Genomic DNA, 17,242 nt, shown 5'->3' on the forward strand with positions numbered 1-17,242 from the left:
ATTACCTCCTCATCAGCCATATCTGAGATGTTAGAGCTGGTGCTCGGCGTTTAGACATTCCGTTTCTGGCTTGGTGGCTACAGGTACAATATTTTATGATGTCATCTTGTTAATCTTCGATGGGAATAGATGATTTTTACAGTATTTATAAATATGAAAATGCACCGGATTCATTCATAACCGTATTTCTATTATTGATTGCCTATTTCTAGTTTGTTTAGTGACAGAGTCCCATGGTTTTGAAATGGAATGCCTAACAAGCTCATATAGGTGTGATGGACAGGTGTCCACATGCGTTTGGTCCTATAGTGTACAAACGCAAAGCCGCTGGGGTTTGTGCACACTAGCGTAACTACAACCCCTTGTTCCTCTCCTCATACGGATTAAACATTTTGGAAAGGGCCCTTCAGACCTACACCGCACCGCTACAGGTCAGAAGGGCCCTTTCTAAACTAATTTGAATCAGCATGGGGAGATAGGAGCGTATCTGGGTCATCTTGGGTCTGGAGGGCCCAGTCACCCCACACTCCTAGATTAAAAGGAACTTGATTAAAGGTGTCCAATCTCATTTTTTTCCCAGCGAACTACAAATGGAAAAAGAGTAAGGGATTTCCCCATTTTGCATACTGTTATGCTGGAGCAGGCATATTGTTTCCGTATCGAATGAAATCAATATGCTTTTTAGAGTAGCTTACCAAATTCTGTGGCTTGTATCACACTGCAGAGCAAATCATTGTGAAATCCAATGACGTCAATCGACTGACACTTGTATAAAATAAATTAATCCAGATCCATTAAGAACTGCAGTTTGTAACAGGAATAAGGAAGCATTTTGCTGATAGCCGCGAAGAATGCAAATAAAGTGGTTTTGGGTTCTAAATATTTTGAAAGGATACTTCCTGATTGAAAGTAATTGGTTAACACATTGATGGGGCCTTTGAGTTCCAATGTCATTGTTTTCTAAATCTACTTAAACCTTAAGGAGAAGCAGAGCACTATATTTAAGAGAGTAAGCGTGAAACACTGTTCACTTAGCTAAATGCATTCATGTGGCAAACACTGCTTGCTTTACTGTCCCTTCCACTCACAGACACATTCCCATTTTGTCTCTTTACAGGTTTGTGGACAAGATGGCCGTCACAAACAAAGAGTTCAGCTTATTCTGATCACTGGTCGCTTTAGGAGATTCTACTCAATTGACCTCAAGACGACGCACGACGCCCTTGTCTCTATCGTAGTCTTTTCAGTCTATCAGTCTGGGGTTATGTTATGGGTTTAATGTTGTATGTGTACCTTGCCAAATAAGAGCAGAAAACGTGAATTTGACCTTGAACATAATTTGTATAAGTGTGCCAGAAATGCTAGATTTTAACATTTTTATTTTTTAATTTTAAAAGTAATAAAAAAAAATGTATGTACTGTGTTAAGCAAAACATTTCTTATTTACCTAAAAGAAGGTTATCGGTTAGGAAAACACTATTTGGCTAACTGAACACTGTGTAGAAAAAGGCATAATGTTCCTTTTTGTCATGTGGATTGGGAAGGTTTCCGGGTCCATTAAGGCATGTTTGCCATGGATTTGATGATACTCTGTAAGACTGTTTCCTTATCATCATGTCCTAGTTGTTGAATCTCTGTCTCTGTTGGGGTTGATCTACTAAACACAGAGCTGACAGTTAGGTCCTAAGTGGCCTGTTTATGTTAGCACAGGCGTGTCGCAGAAAAGGCACATGCCAGGGATGTTTACGCTTTTGGTTTTCTATAACTTGATACCCCCGGCCCCCTTAGAGTGTTACGGTGTGAAATACTCCGTAGAGCTGTAGCCTTCTCTCTCTTCCATGATTTTCTTGACCAAGCAAGCAGCCTAGCCTGCAAAAGGCGCCGGCATTGTGAGCTTCGTGCAGGGCTCTCCCTACCTCCTTGTTTCTGTAACTCAAACCGTTATGTTATGCACTACTTGTTATGTTCTGTTTAGCCATTGTACAGCGCTGCTGAACATGACAGCGCTATATAAAACAAATAATAATGTTTTTGCTCCATCCCGAAGGAATCCCCTACTTGAGTTGGAATCTCCCAAAAAGAAAAAAAGAAAAAAAAAGCTCATTTATACTATTTAGAGAAACTTTCGGCTAACCCATGTAGAAACGTATTATGTGCAGTAGTAAAAGTGGACGGGTACGTGTATATTTGTTGAATTATTTATTATCACATAATGTTTCTTCAAAGGGCACACACTTAAAAGAAAATACATATGTATTAAGACCCCAACTCTGTATCTAGAATAAGTTTAGGTGGGCACTCAATTTCAGTTCAAGGATATCTGGAAACATGATGTACCGCGTGGGTCATTATTAGCAAACGAATGATCACAACTGGTGCTGTACTGAGGATAATGGGAGTTGTAATGCTCGGCATCTTGAGTGCCTATCCCTGCCTGCTAATCACTGGCTTGCACATAAATTGTTTTTAACATAATAAGGTCAGTGGTGTTGACCAGAATGACGTTCAGTAATCTAATCACACAGCCGCTGTACACGTGTTAATAATGATTAGATGCTAAAAATAAACCATATTGTGTGCAGCTAAAACAAAGACGGCATTGAAAAAGCTCTTGGCTGACGCACTTAAACAAATTGCAGCTGCGCGTTCGCCTCTTTCATACAATTATATTTTACTTGCATATAAATATTATAATGGTTTGCTGTGTTTAGCCCATAACTTTTTATTTATGCAAAACATGTTTTAGAGAGCACATGAAATCACTTGTATATAAAAGGCGAATTAACTTAAATTATTCATAAAGAAATAGTAAATTGGTTAACTTTTGCCATCCCAACCTTTTGAACTTTTTTTCAGATATGCATAGAAATGATTCCCGTTCCCATATTGGTGGGGTTTTTTTTTAGGATTTTGAACGCGTGAGAACTGGCCGAGCTACCAATCCACACTCTCTGCCCTGTGGAGCTCCTGGCAGGGTGTTAGGTGGTGTTATATGTAACATAGTATTAAATCAGATGTGGCTTTTATTAGGCAGTGTGCACCCAAACCATGAAATTGCGTTTTCTAGCGTTTATCCATCTCAAAGAGCGCGTTCATTGGCGCATGATAGATTCCAGGTTAGTGTCAGCCTTTCCAGACCGACAATGAGCTAAAAGCTGGGATAGGTCCATCTGCAGCACACAGGTTAATTGGATTATGTATCTGTAAATTGCTAATTTTTATACGGATGTTTTCATGATTCAGATTAGTGAGATTAAAATGTATTTACGCTGCAGCAAATTACAGGCTGCTCTAACAATTAACCCAATGCAGCAGAGATATTTACCACCACCCTGTTGGCGAACGGCTTGATTCTTGTATGTGAGACAGGGGTTGGATGATGAGGATCATGTTTGTTGAGCTAATATTTGGTTAGTTTTTAATAATGAGCGACATTTCTGTTTTAACCCCGACTCACTTTTAAACTTGTAATTAATGCTGAAGTTAAGCATGAAGGATATACAGCACCAAATGGGTTATATCTCTAGAATACAACCAGGTTCCAGCTCCTTCATGTTACAGGGTCACCGTACCCAAGGCTGGGTACCCCTGTTTGAGGGCTGAGGAATCACCAGTCAGTCCCTCATACGGATAGCACTCAGCTATCCACGGATCATCCAGACCACCATTCGTAGTAAACCAAGAAGAACTCTCTTTATTACAAACACACAGAATTTATATACAATCTCAATTCAATGTGCACCGAACCCAACCCCCAATCCCATCAGCCACATCCCATCAGTATACAGGGGATGTATCAGGTGAGGGGATTAAGGGATACAATGGTTTCCCCCACCTGTGTTATCCCCCCTGTAGTGCGGGTGCCGTCTGGGCAGATAGGGCTGTGCTGGCTGATTAAGAGCCCCAGCCAGATTATAGGATCGTCTCTTTGAAGGCTGGAGCTGAAGCCACATCGGTCTCTGGGCCGGTTACACAATAATACACAATATAATATATTACCGGGTCACAGTATACAGAACCGGACACAAAAGTGCTCCGTGACCCGGCTAAACTTCATATGACACATGAGCCAGCTAGCCTGGCCCTGTCACACTTCATAATTGGGAATTTTTAGCTGTGGTGTAAGAATTGGATTGCCACAAAAAATGGCTACATCCCAGCCCTAGGTTTCTCTTGGCTCTCTGTCCTACCTGAATGCAGCTATCCTCTCGTCTCCTGTGGCTTGACTCGGCTCCCTACCAATTGGCATGATGATGGAAGGCGAGATCTCCAGTATGAGTATTTTCTTCATTTGAACTTCAGCCTTTTGAAATTAAACGTCATAGCTGTAGCCCTTAACCCTATTAGAAGTACCCCATGCAATTTACCACCAGTGGACATACCCTGGATTTAGGGCATACAACCAACGCCCCCCCCCCCAAACATCTGTAACAGTTATAAAATATGCTGCAAAGATTAAGAAGATTCAAATTTAGCAGACCTTTAGGAAGCCGACTTTGGGTGCATCCTGGGACATATTTTATACTTAAGCAAAGACACAATGTGTTAATGTGTTGCGTAACATAGTTTAGCCACTTAAAATTTTATAACAAATATAGTTCTATATAGTTCAATGGTAAGTTTACATTAATTCCAAAATATATATATGGCATATTTGTGTAATTTTAGAAATTGCTGTGTCACACCATTTGCTTTCTCTGCAACAGAATTTCTCCCATACCATGAAAAACCTCTAGTAACTATTGCATAAAAAAAACATTTAGCATCACCAATAAAAAGCATGGAGTATGGTTATTACAAATAAATCGATTTTTATTGATATTTAAATATATTAAATATTTCAATGAAATACATGGTGATTTCTATGTTTTTTTTTCTTTTAGTGGTTATATTACAAAAAAATTCAGATTTCATATAAAGTTTTTATTTTTTATTTTCTTTTTTAATTTTATCGCAAAAAACCACACAAGAGCAGATTTTTTTTTAATTTTTTTTTTACCCTGTTCGATTGACAGGTGACAAAAGTGAGCCCAGATTGTTCTGAGAAGACAGGAAGCCAAACCCAGAATTAATACTTATACTCTTGTGAAATATAGCAGATATATTGGGCTGGTGTTAAAATTCGCACACTGACATCACAGGCGCAGAAAGATTTTTTTTTTTTGCACGTTGTTAGTCCCCAACCCCCTCCTTCATTGTGTTTCTCTTATATTTAAACATTTTCTTTCATTTATATTTAAATATTCCCACATTTCCAGAGACAGACTATCGCTAACACATCATTTTTAACTTTACGAAAATAAAGTCCAGGCTAAGAAACCTCCTGTGCAAAACCAAAGGACAAAGTCTTCCAAGAAGATTTTGCATACAGTGTTGTTGGTTTCAAAATACATACAGTATGGCATTTGAGAACATATTGTACACAAGTAGAAAAAGAACAATCGCCATTCAGCCCCACTGTGAAAGCTCTGATAGCCGATGAAGTTAAGGAGATACACAAGTTTAGGCATATTTTCCAAGGCCAAATCGATGCAGTTCTGTGGTGCAGTCTCCCTAGGATCTAAGAGATTGCTCAACATCTAGCAGTGTGGCATGGAAATTATCCAATTTCACTAATAAATACGGCCCCAAGTCTTTTTCAAGGACAGACATAGAACCATTTATGAAGAATACAGGTATATCAGACGGTCAGTGCATCTATGGATTTCTCCCCCCAGGGTTCTGCATATCAAGAGGCCAATTAGACTCTTTGTGGGTCACCCAGAGATTTCTGCAATTTAGGAAATACCGAAAATAGGGTGACCAGACACACACGCATACTATCTACACGCTAGCTTTAGTGTATTATATATATATATATATATATATATATATATATATATATATATATATATATATATATGAAAATAAATTACCTAAAAAGGTTACATTCACAATTCTTGGAATTAGGTCCACCATATTGTAGAGACAACTATACTTAACATATTTCTTCCTCTGCATTGTGACATTAATGCTGCCATATACCCCCGTGAAAAAAGCAAAGTACCTCTGTACATCGGAGTTTGCAGAGCAAAAAGCAGACACAGATGCACAAAATGGGCAATTTCCTGCACTTGTACCTAAATGCAAGGGGACACTTCTCCTATGCTCTTACTTCCCCATACAGTACTAGTATAAAACAATGCGATAGAATATTAAATACAACATTCCCCTACAGCGACTGACCCTTTACTGCCACACAGCAAACCAAGCACACACGTGGAAAACAATGGAGGGTAACCCAGACGTACTATAACCTTATAACCTAGCATACTATAAAATACAACACCAGCTTAAAATGCCAATGATTCTCTTGTCATAAAATAATATTTAAACTTTTTCAGGTCAGTAGCAGTATTGCATGGCTTAAATGACCATGTACAGGTTAAAAGGAAAACTGTGTGGATGATACTTGCATACAAATACATACATACACACATTTGTTTGACTTCGAACTACTGGCAGCTTATAAGGTGAACCATCAATAAATGTATATTTGGCAAAAATCAAAATGGTTGACACCTCTCATGCCAATGGCGTTCATTTCTCCCATCGACTTGTCTACCGATACCAGGCATTCAACATTGGTACATTCATGCTTATGCTATATGCCTCATTATAGTGATGTAGCGTTGCGCTGACCTCTTAGAGGGTGGGTTCCTGAGACACTGAGATAATGCGTCTGTATATATAACTGAACCAGACACATCCCGGCACCAACGACCTATGGTTATTGTTTCATCACGATATGCTGGCTGTCATGGGACTATGTAACAGCTTTATGCTTGGTGGGCACTTAGCGATGAGAGAAGCTGGATGACAGTATAAGATGTACTTTATTACTTTATTAGATGCACTCATGGTGTCTTGGTAATGCCAAAAACAGTAGTGTGTGTGTGTGTGTGTGTATATGTGTGTGTTAACAAAAGAAAATAGAACAACAAATACATTTTTGGGAGAAGACTCAAATTGGCTCAGCAGAGAAAAAGGACTCCATAGACATTTTTTTCAAGCTCTGAACTGTACCGGTAATTATTCTCGGGGGGGGGGGGGGGGGGTGTAGATAGTGAATGTGCTTTATTTATTTGTATATAATGTAAAAACAGAAGCTGATTTAACCTTGAACACAAAAAATACTGTATCAAAATGAAAAGATGCAACTAAATTAGGTGCTGCAAGGGACCCAGCTTTGGACATAACCTGGCTGGCAAGATAACAGCAGTGCCATGTTTACTTGGCCCTGGCCTAGCGTGGAACTATCAGAAGGGTAACACACCGTCAGAACAGTGGACTACAATTCATCTTGCTTTCATGGCTGCACCATGCATAGTCAAGGTATATATCACTGACAACATACCTCTTGCACTGAGTACACTATATCTTAAAATTTAGCCAGCCCTGGCTCATGGTTAGTGAGACCCCGCATAGCCCTGCAGAGAACAGAATGGTAGTGGCTGACTAAGACACTCCTACAGCTACCAGATGTTTCCTATCCTAACCGACAGGCACAAGAACTGGTGATGAGGATGATGAGAGGTAAAATTTGACAGCCAGAAGTGAGGCAGTATTCTAGGGGATACGGGGCTGTTATAACATTCAAAGTAATCTGAATTAACATCTAGAGACCAACAAGCAGGCATCACTAATTCTTTCCCAGTGCTAATATTTGGTTGGCCCAGCTGAAGAACAAACTCACTGCTGCAGACTCCACTCCAAGTGGCTGGCCGTTCTCAAATATCCATTATCATCCTAACACCACAACATACTAGTCTAACAACCAGCCAAGTTCCAAGAACCACATCTAACAGCATTTATCCCCGAATATAACTGGCCTCTAATGAATTCATATTTTCTTATATATATATCTTAAAATACAAATGTGATTTTAGAAAAATAAATTTATACCATGTGCCAGATATTCTGCATGAATGTTTTTGGTTTTATATACGTGACTTTTTATCTTATGGCACCAATAATATATTCTGTTTTTTATATCTTATCATAAATGCGGAACCAAATCCCTAACCTAAAGAGCTTACATTCTTAACATATATGACTTAATAAATATCTACACATTTCAGGAAAATAAATAAGTTCAAAATATTATTTTTTGCCTCCATACAATATTCACATGATTACTCGGCTGTGTGTACATATATTTTTATCCTGTACAAATATATTTGTATATACACACACAAACACATTACTGGAGCATTCTAACATCACATGCATGGTACAGTGGTGTGCACAAATATTTGCATATAAAGTATAGATTTGTTTTCTTTCTTTCTGAAATAAGAAATAAATAAGAAAAATACAAAAAAATTAAGACAGCTATCACTAAAATGAAAAATTAAAACACTAGCACTTCGAATCAAGAGGGATCTTCTCTCACGGAACCTCATATAACACCACGCCAAATATTCTCTGTACATTTTTAAGAGATTTCATAGTGTAATATAGTATAGTGGACTGGTCTTGTATTTGCAAACAGCAGAAAATCCATGTATGCCATGTTTATACACTACCTCTAGAGTTTAAACTGATAAAGGCTATGGAAGCACCAGGCTTTGTGATGGATATTTCAGTAAATGCATAGATATGTCCGCTGATTACCCAAGCCTTGCCATAGAAACTAGTGTTCTTGTACCATGGTCTCCCTTATGCTGGGACAAGCGAGGCTCCTGCTTTGGGACCTCACATTTTGGAGTGCTGTTGCACTCTTCCTCATGCTCACGGTCTTTCCAGGTTTCAGTGAAGGGCTATGACATCATATCTTAACACTCCGCTAGATAATAGTGATACAGGGACCATGAGTGTGAGGGAGAAAAGGACCATGGTTGCCATTTCCAAATCCTGTTACAGTTTCTTTGCCATTCCAAATCCATTACCTTGTGGGTAATCAGTCTTCGACTCCCTACTTCACTATTCATTATAAAGAGCCAACACTGGTACGTTTCTCCATCAGGAAGCAATGGGATAGCCCCTTGTAATGCATAATTCAATGAGTGAGCAGAGTAAGAAAGCTCACTGATTTGTCTATGCATCATAAAGGGCCAGACAAGCTCTTCCTGCAGCAGAAGCTCACCGAGGTCTGACCTTGATAAGAGTGATGTCAAGGAGTTTGAAACCACAACTGTCCTGTCAACTACTATGAGTTTGTGGTGAGTAGATTGAGCAATTTTACCAAAAAGAGAATCTTGTTAAACTTCAAGCTGAAGGATATGGGATTGTTAAGGAAAATAAAAACATAGATACACATATTCACAGGATTTAAAATATATAAATAACCCATGAAGATTTCATAGAGAAATTCGTGCCATTCTTCTAGGTGGGACCCGTGGAGGGTGATGGGAGAGTATCATGTATTTGCTGGCATCGATCAAAACATACAGAGCAACTAGCTTCTTGTACAGAATGCGTGTTCTGCTAGCCACATACGGCATTTGGCACGAGTTTAATATAAATTCCCGCATTCACATGTTCCTCTGGAATCTCAAGACGAACTTGTTTCCCAATAAACTGCTATATTTGGTCCTATTCATCAAAATCTCACAACATTTAATCTCCGAGGTCAACATCTCAGGGAAGCGCCATGAGAAAAGTAATTAGAAAAGCACGTGATATTGGCTCAAGTAACTAAACAGTCAAGAAAAGTCCAGTGTCAGTAGCATTCAATAACAATTTTCTTTAACACGTTAACCCTTTGTTATGTTCATCACCAATAATTATATGGATAAGGGAAGCGTTTTGTTTTTTTGCTGGATTTAGCTGGCTAAAATCTGAAAATCTACATGGAACTGGTGAGGTTCCCTGGGCAGCACTTTTTGTTTTTAAACCTTTAGGAGAAATGTTTCATCCTTGTTCAAGTAAGTCTACAATCTATTCTGGGCGCTTTATCTCTAACACCCCTGTTTGCCAGAATTATATTTATATCCCACATTATATGTCCACGTCCATGTATATTTGTAATACTTATGGAACTCTCTTACCATCAAAATGGTTAATCAGGGATGTTTCATTTTGAAATCTCTGTAAGTGAGCGATCCTGCTGCTGGTCTGCTGGACAAAGTATTTATTTGTGACTTTCTGACCAATCAATAGATGCCCGTGTAGCAAAGTGAGGTATTCAGAAGACAAATACGAGTTATTAATAAGAAGAGTGACATGGGTTGAGGGATTCCATCGCACACAAAAGTCTAAAAGGAAAACTAAGGAAACAGCCGTTCAATAAAATTGTTAATACGAATAAAAACCGTCATCTGTATAAAAATGGCCTCTAGTATTTGTGAGGAATGGGAAGGAATAATAATGCTAATTCCAGGACAGGAAATGAATGGCTGCTCTCACAGAATGCACACAATGTGGGTATACACCGTATGTAACACACACAGATCGCACCTTTAGCCAGTGTCTTTTCTCTGCAAATTTACATACTCCATGAATAATTGTGTTTACAGATATACAGGTGCCCAAAACATAGATAGTACACTCTATTTGATTTTATATTATATATATATATATATATTCATACACACACACACACACACACACCTTCTGTACTGATATTTAAAGTAAATTACTGAAGAATGAAATGGACGAAGCAAACCATCTTTGAAATTTGTTGAGAGGAACTACCTAAAATGTTAAATTTTTACAGCTATTTACATTTCACTTACATAAACAAGATTTTACCAATAATTTAACAATAAATACTTTGCTAAGAGGTCAAGCGTGGCCTGTAATGTTACATTTGTTACTATGTGCACACTATGTGTGAAATAAATCTATTCTTTTCAGCAGCAGATGACCTATTGTGAAATTATTGGCAAATGTCTTACTTTTGACCTTTTTTAAGTGGGCCTGGATTAATTTATTGTCATTTACGTTTGTTTTATGCAGTAGAGTAAAACTCACTTTGTCTCCCGAAAAAAGCTGTCCCAATGTTACCAGTTCCATATTCTTAATTATATTAAAACAAGTCACACAATTATACATTTCCATAGCTTTGGTATATGTGTTTTTCCCAATTAGATTGTAAATCTTAGGGGGCTACTGTTTTCCTATTTCCTACATATATGCACACACAGACACACAAAGATACATATCTGTACACACAACATATACATACCTTATACATCTAGAAATATATGGGTTTTTTTGTTTGTTTGTTTGGTTTTTTTTAAAGTGCAGAACGGAGGGGGCGGAAATACAGATGCATTGACAATAAGCTTGCAGTATGCTGTGCGAACATCTCTAGACATATGAATCCGTCATTAAACTCTAACATAGTTCCTGTATAATGTACCAAACTGTTTTAAAAAAATAAACCATTTTTCTTTTTTTTTTTTGTCCAGAAACCAATAAACCCTCTTTATTCTATAAGAAAAATATGGCACGTATTGTTGGCAGTCACAGCCCTAAGGCTGTCCATGGAAGTCTAAAGCAGGGGATGGACTACCTGTGGCTGGTAAGCTGTTGAACTACAGTTCCCATGATCTTTTTAAATGATCTAATAGTTTGTGGGAAGATTGAGGCACAGCTGAAAGCCACATGTCGCCTAGCCCTGGTCTAAACTAACACGTTTCCAATCTGAGGGGTCTGCTATACTTCGCCCTCCAATGTGCCGCAGACCCCACTGGTAGTAGGCTTCAGTTTATGCTGCCCAACTAGCCTGTAGTTGTGAGAGTTCCAAACCAAAACATGTTTGAGAGCTACATGTTACTCAACCTCAATGTAATGTTGGACCTGAAAGGAGAGTCCCACCATGCAATATGCCAACTTCAAGGAATCAAGAGCTATTCCTTTAAAGCAAGGCAATGAAACATTATGTGTAATGACATTACAGGGCATGGAGGTGACATTCCAACAACCAGTTGGGGGACTCGGACTTTGACTGAGAAGTTAACATGGTATCTCCATGACCAACACATACTCAAGTTCAGCAAAACTCTCCAAGGCACTTTTGTCCTCCCTATCTCTATGTCACACAGTGGAAGGCCAAATGCTTTCCTTGGTCACCATCTTACATGCAACACCCACATTCAGGGAGGTGCAGTGGGGTATACTTTATTTCGGGGATGGCCAAAGACGGAGTAAAATCTTTTACCAACTAGACCCCATCCAATATGTACTTAACGACTGTGTATAAAATATATCCCTTTGAATGAACAAGGCATTTTATCTGGATCCCATCACTATAGTGGAGGGGGTGGGAGGAGGGAGTGTTTAACTCCTCAATACATGGACTTTTTAGTGTTAAGTTAGTGAAATTAAACAAGAAAATCTGTTTCGATTCCTTATCTCCACTACAGATTCCCCCCCACAAATACCAAAAAAGCTTATGTTGCTCTAGTATGTCAACAGATTAAATGTAATATGTGACCTTTACAAAATAAGCAACTCAAGTATAACAGCATAATACCAAACACACATAATATGACTGTGTTATTTGTATGTATCATGCATATAACTATGTATTATACATACAAATCACACACAAGGTTTAACTATTCTTTGGCACCAGGGACAGAATTGCACTCCCTCGTACTTTTATGCAAGACCTTCCATGATTAAACGTTAGAGCAACTGGATCATCTAAATGGTGGGCATGGGAACCAGAAAAGGCCACAACGCAGAATACAGCTGGCACTCCAGCTTCTGTGGACTAGATCAGTCATAACAGTAGGCCAGCCACGGGAGCCAGAGTCTGCCTACATCTGTATTCTGCTCTCGTTTGTCCTGTACGGTGGGACAAATGAGGAGGAATCACAAAATATCTACCTCTTAAAAAGGGAGTAGTGCCCACTTCAAGACCCCCATTGAAGTGGGGCTGGCTTGAAATTCAATTGAATCTTCTGTTAACCACATGCAAGCTGCTCTGACAACCGATGAGGTTGGGAATAGAAATGTAAAAATGAAAAGCCAAAGCTCACCTCAAGTAAAGCATATTTCCCCATAGTTAGAGCTACTGTTTGGTTAAACCACCTGATGCTTACACAGCTCCTACAGTGAACCAAGGCTACAACTTCAAATGAAGGTGCTAGCTCTACTTGCAGCCTGAGAAAGTAAAATGTCAGCTAGTACCTAATGCTGTCTATGTGCTGCCCCCCTACAAGACGAGGCATAAATCCCTCCTATCCAAACCAAAGATTTGTTTTTAATCCACAGGTTGGATTTGATTTTGGCAAACGAGATGGAAATTCCAACAGCTTCACAGTGAAGAAAAAAAATGCAGACAGAAGAGTCAGGAAACGAAGAAGGCGCAAGCATCAGTATCCTCATTCCTCCGTTTCTGCTTCAGTCATTTCTTGTGTTTAGAGGCAGTTGAGGAAGGAGATCAGTAAAGGCAGAGACTGCTGAAGTCTGTTTTCAGGTTGTGGTTCCCATGCAACTCTCCTGGGATGCAAAGGGATAACAGAGAGGTCTATTGAAAGCACTTCCTTGGGAGAACAAAACATGGAAAATGAACAGCTCAAAATGCACTTTTTATGGAGCTTGTCAGGGTCCAATGTAAGGAAGGGTTTGCTCCTGCTGGAGAATGATCTGTAAAGAATCCAAAGTGGTGGAAATGATCTGTAATGGGCACATTTGGAAGGGGAGGTAAAAACGGAGAAGCAAAAGGTTTAGTTGCCCTTGCAACGACCTGCAGGTGCAACTGGGCTCCTGTGAAGAAACATCCTTTTATTCCACCTGTCGCTGGATACATGTCACATAATCCACAAGAGAAAACATACAGCGCTTTAAAATGTACAAGGCAATGCCCTTCAATCCCTGCTATGGCCCATACTTCTGGCTCTTTGGTCAGTTTTAAGAGAATTTTTTTAATTTTCATTTTATGCCGCTTAAAATCTCTCGTTTTGTTTTATCCCATACATTAAAATAATAATAAAAAAATAATAAAAAGGAAAAAAAATAATCTCGACATCTCATTCACAATAAATAACTTGCAAGTACCGCCTGTGAGTATTCCGTAAGTGCCAGGGTGAAAGCTGCTTCTCTCCTCTTTCATAGTATAGCTGAGTCTGACTCGGTTTCATGGCAGCACAGTCACGGAGCACAGCACCACACAAACACGCTGCTGCCAAGCTCTGCATCTCAGGGGCAGGGATCTGCTGTCACCAACCCATTTGCTGCTGAGGATGTAGGTAGCTTCCTTATCATTCTGGGTCATCTGCACGGGGTTTGGATGAGGCATCTGGATCCTCTATCCTTAGGAAGCAAAGATTCCTGCTAACTGCTGGCCGGCCCATCATTGAGGAAGTAGGTGGTCATTTCCCCTTTCCCTTTGACCTTAACGACCCCTCTGCACTCCATTTGGTAACCTTTGGCTGCCAGCACCTGGTACAGATCAGTCGTTACCTGTGAAGAAATGAAGACAACACTTGGGCCACCTGCAACTACATAGGGAGAATTTCAAGGAAAAAACTATTTTTTTGTATTATTTTTGTCCAGTCAATGCAAATTTCTTACTGTTTAGCTGAAATGCCCTGGGACTCGATGGCAGTGTTTTAAAAAGGAAAATGTTCAAAAGCCTGTGACAGAATAGCTCCAGATGGTCATAATTATTATTTAAAATAAAATAAAAAAGGGACATTTTTGTTTATCCCCAGCAGGGGGCAGAGTAACACCTTTGAAAGAGTGCCCGTGGAAGCCTGAAGGTAACTCACCTGTATGCGGTCTGGTACCCCAGTGCTATCCATGCGACTGGCTACATTCACAGTGTTTCCCCAAATATCATACTGAGGTTTACGTGCTCCGATTACTCCAGCAACAACAGGCCCAATGTTAAGCCCTAACAAAAGAATAGAAAAATATAATTGATTAGTTTCCCAGCTGATAAACTATTTGTCAAATCGTCTCAGAGTCCAATAATGTGATAAATAACCTTTTGATACTAAGCGCTTTTGTAGTTTTAATCAACATTTCCTTATGCATGGAACTAATACTTTACATCTACTCCGAGGCAAGAAACAACAGAGGGCTCCTTTAGGGCCCAAAACAAGGAAATGGGGGTTACCGTGCCACATTGTGGAGGAAACAGAGCACTGGCCTTGACGGACAGTGCATGACGGTAGCCACGACGAAGGATATAACTTCACTTGGAAATTAACAAGTTAGCATTTTGTCCTCTTATCTCTTGAATGAGTGTTGGATTGCTGAGACTATGAAAAGTCTATGGCTCCAAGTCAGCTCGCAGCCTCTTCGAAAATACCTTCATGCACAGTTTCTACCAATGAAGTCCCTGTGCTGCAGACAATACATGATGCTTTAAAGATTAAATAAACTGTGTCGATGAATACTCTCTTTGATATCCAAGTAACCATAACCAAAGAACCTAGCACCTCATGCAAGTCTATCAAGCACTCGTACAATCCTACAATTGTGTTTATCATAATGGATGGTAGTAAAACGTTCTAGGTTGTAGCACTGTTTGAGCAGAGCCCTCCTCGCCCCTTGTTTCTATACATTCACTCTGCTATGTGACTGCTTATGTCAAGTTTGTCTAGCATACAGCATTATGGAATATGATGGTGCTATATAAATTCATAGTAACAATCATCTCTCTTACTCAAAGGCCCTCAAACCAAAAAAATATCTATAAAACCTTTGCATCAAAGTCACTGTTTCCCCAAATATCCTCTCTGTTCGATTCCAGGTTGCTTGATTTTCTGGGAAGGCAGAGTCCCCCTGTACAATAAGCCTTGCAAGGCTCTTTCTGACAATATGTTATATACCCCAGTTTATCATGACAAACTGGCACTCACCGATCTTCATCTGGAAGTTATTGAAGGAGTGTTCATTAATGTATTTCATCTGCTCCATGAGCTTCATTGCGTAGTCTGCAAGGGCGGTAATGTGCGTCTTCCCTTCCTTGTCGTAGGTGGTGTCATTCAGACCAGAAGCTGCCATGTAAGTGCTACCGATGGTTTTAATCTTTTCAAGTTGGCGGAACCTGTCCTCGCTGATAATCTGTGGTAAGAGAGGCCAGTTGCACTATTGAAGGATGACGTTTTGTTAAAGAAAGAGCACGTGTACTAGTTCAGAATGAGGATCAGTCGCCTTCTGATTTAGGGCAAAGTCTGTTTAATTTCATGGTTCCAGTTTCAAAGCAGGATTCCAACACATACAGTAAAGCCTACAGACCGTGGAGCAAAAAGATGGATTTGCTACACAGAGGTTAACAATTAACTGGACAATTCTAGCCCAAACACACTCACCTAACAGGGTGTACATGAAGAGTAAAACACATATAGAGTAACCAGACAGGTAAGAAGATATCACTGCAACCATACCACTTTAGCAGATAAACCCTAAAAAACATTGCCCTGCATTCTTCAAATCAGAACAAGCCAGCCCTCCTTTGGATGAATTGTTCTAAACCTGTGACAAATGTTCTTACATTGAAGTGGTCTTTTTTCAGTGTTAAAGGTACTCTCGGCATCTTTAAAGCTTTCATTTTTGGACCTGAAGAAGTGACCAAATTTTAGCACACTACTTAATCAAAATCAGCAAATTCCACACATTACCTCATCAAAATCAGCAATGATCTCATTGAGCAAACGCAGACACTCCACTCCTTCATTGTTGGCCTCCAGTTCAACGTAAAACTCTGAGAAATTACTGATTGACGCGAACATAACCGCCACGCATTCGCAGGACTGGTAGTACAGTTCGTCATTCCGGTGCTCCCGGGCCAAGAAATGAGCAGCAACATCTTTCGGAAGGATGTTGTGGAGCAGACGTCGATTATATGCTTGCAACTCCTCCATGTCTTCCTTCTCTCCTGTTGCCTGAATAGAAGACGACGACAAACCTGAAAACGCCAGAATAGGCCAAACTTTTCCTCTAGTGTGAACGCACGACCAAGCTTTGGCATGTTTTCTGAGCTTCTCTGCACAAATGCCCCAATATGGAGGGGCAAAGGTCATTGTGAGGGAAAAAACAGAACTACAGGGAAATATGGGTAGATTTAAATATAATAATTTAAGTGCAGACATTTAACACAATAGGGGGTATGCATATTAAAATAAGAATATATACAGTAGGACTACTGTATACACATTATACAAGGGACAGTAAACTCGTAAGAGCAGAATCTCACTTTTGTGTTCTATTTTGTAACAACATCCTTTGTTTCTGCAAAAAAATCTAAAGCAAACTTCCATGAGAAATGTGAACTTTGGAGTGAGTGCTCATTGAT

The 17,242-nt window shown here is 39.5% G+C and overlaps 1 protein-coding gene across 2 annotated transcripts in view; it reads right to left on the reverse strand.

The window, feature by feature from the left end:
• Window positions 1-14,271: 14,271 nt before the first annotated feature.
• The window catches only part of LOC149279019 (adenylate cyclase type 6-like), a 53,492-nt gene continuing 50,521 nt past the window's right edge, over window positions 14,272-17,242 (reverse strand). For both annotated transcript variants that reach the window (XM_089501521.1, XM_089501520.1), the window contains 4 exons: window positions 16,569-16,832; window positions 15,807-16,011; window positions 14,709-14,833; window positions 14,272-14,400 (listed from right to left, as the gene is read on the reverse strand). In XM_089501521.1, coding sequence (XP_089357647.1) covers window positions 14,272-14,400; window positions 14,709-14,833; window positions 15,807-16,011; window positions 16,569-16,832 — 723 coding nt within the window. The remainder of the gene's footprint in view (window positions 14,401-14,708; window positions 14,834-15,806; window positions 16,012-16,568; window positions 16,833-17,242) is intronic.

Source organism: Sceloporus occidentalis, unplaced genomic scaffold (assembly GCF_023333645.1).
Source record: "Sceloporus occidentalis isolate IW3139 unplaced genomic scaffold, rSceOcc1.0.p SCAF_175, whole genome shotgun sequence".
Taxonomy (NCBI): Eukaryota; Metazoa; Chordata; class Lepidosauria; order Squamata; family Phrynosomatidae; genus Sceloporus; species Sceloporus occidentalis.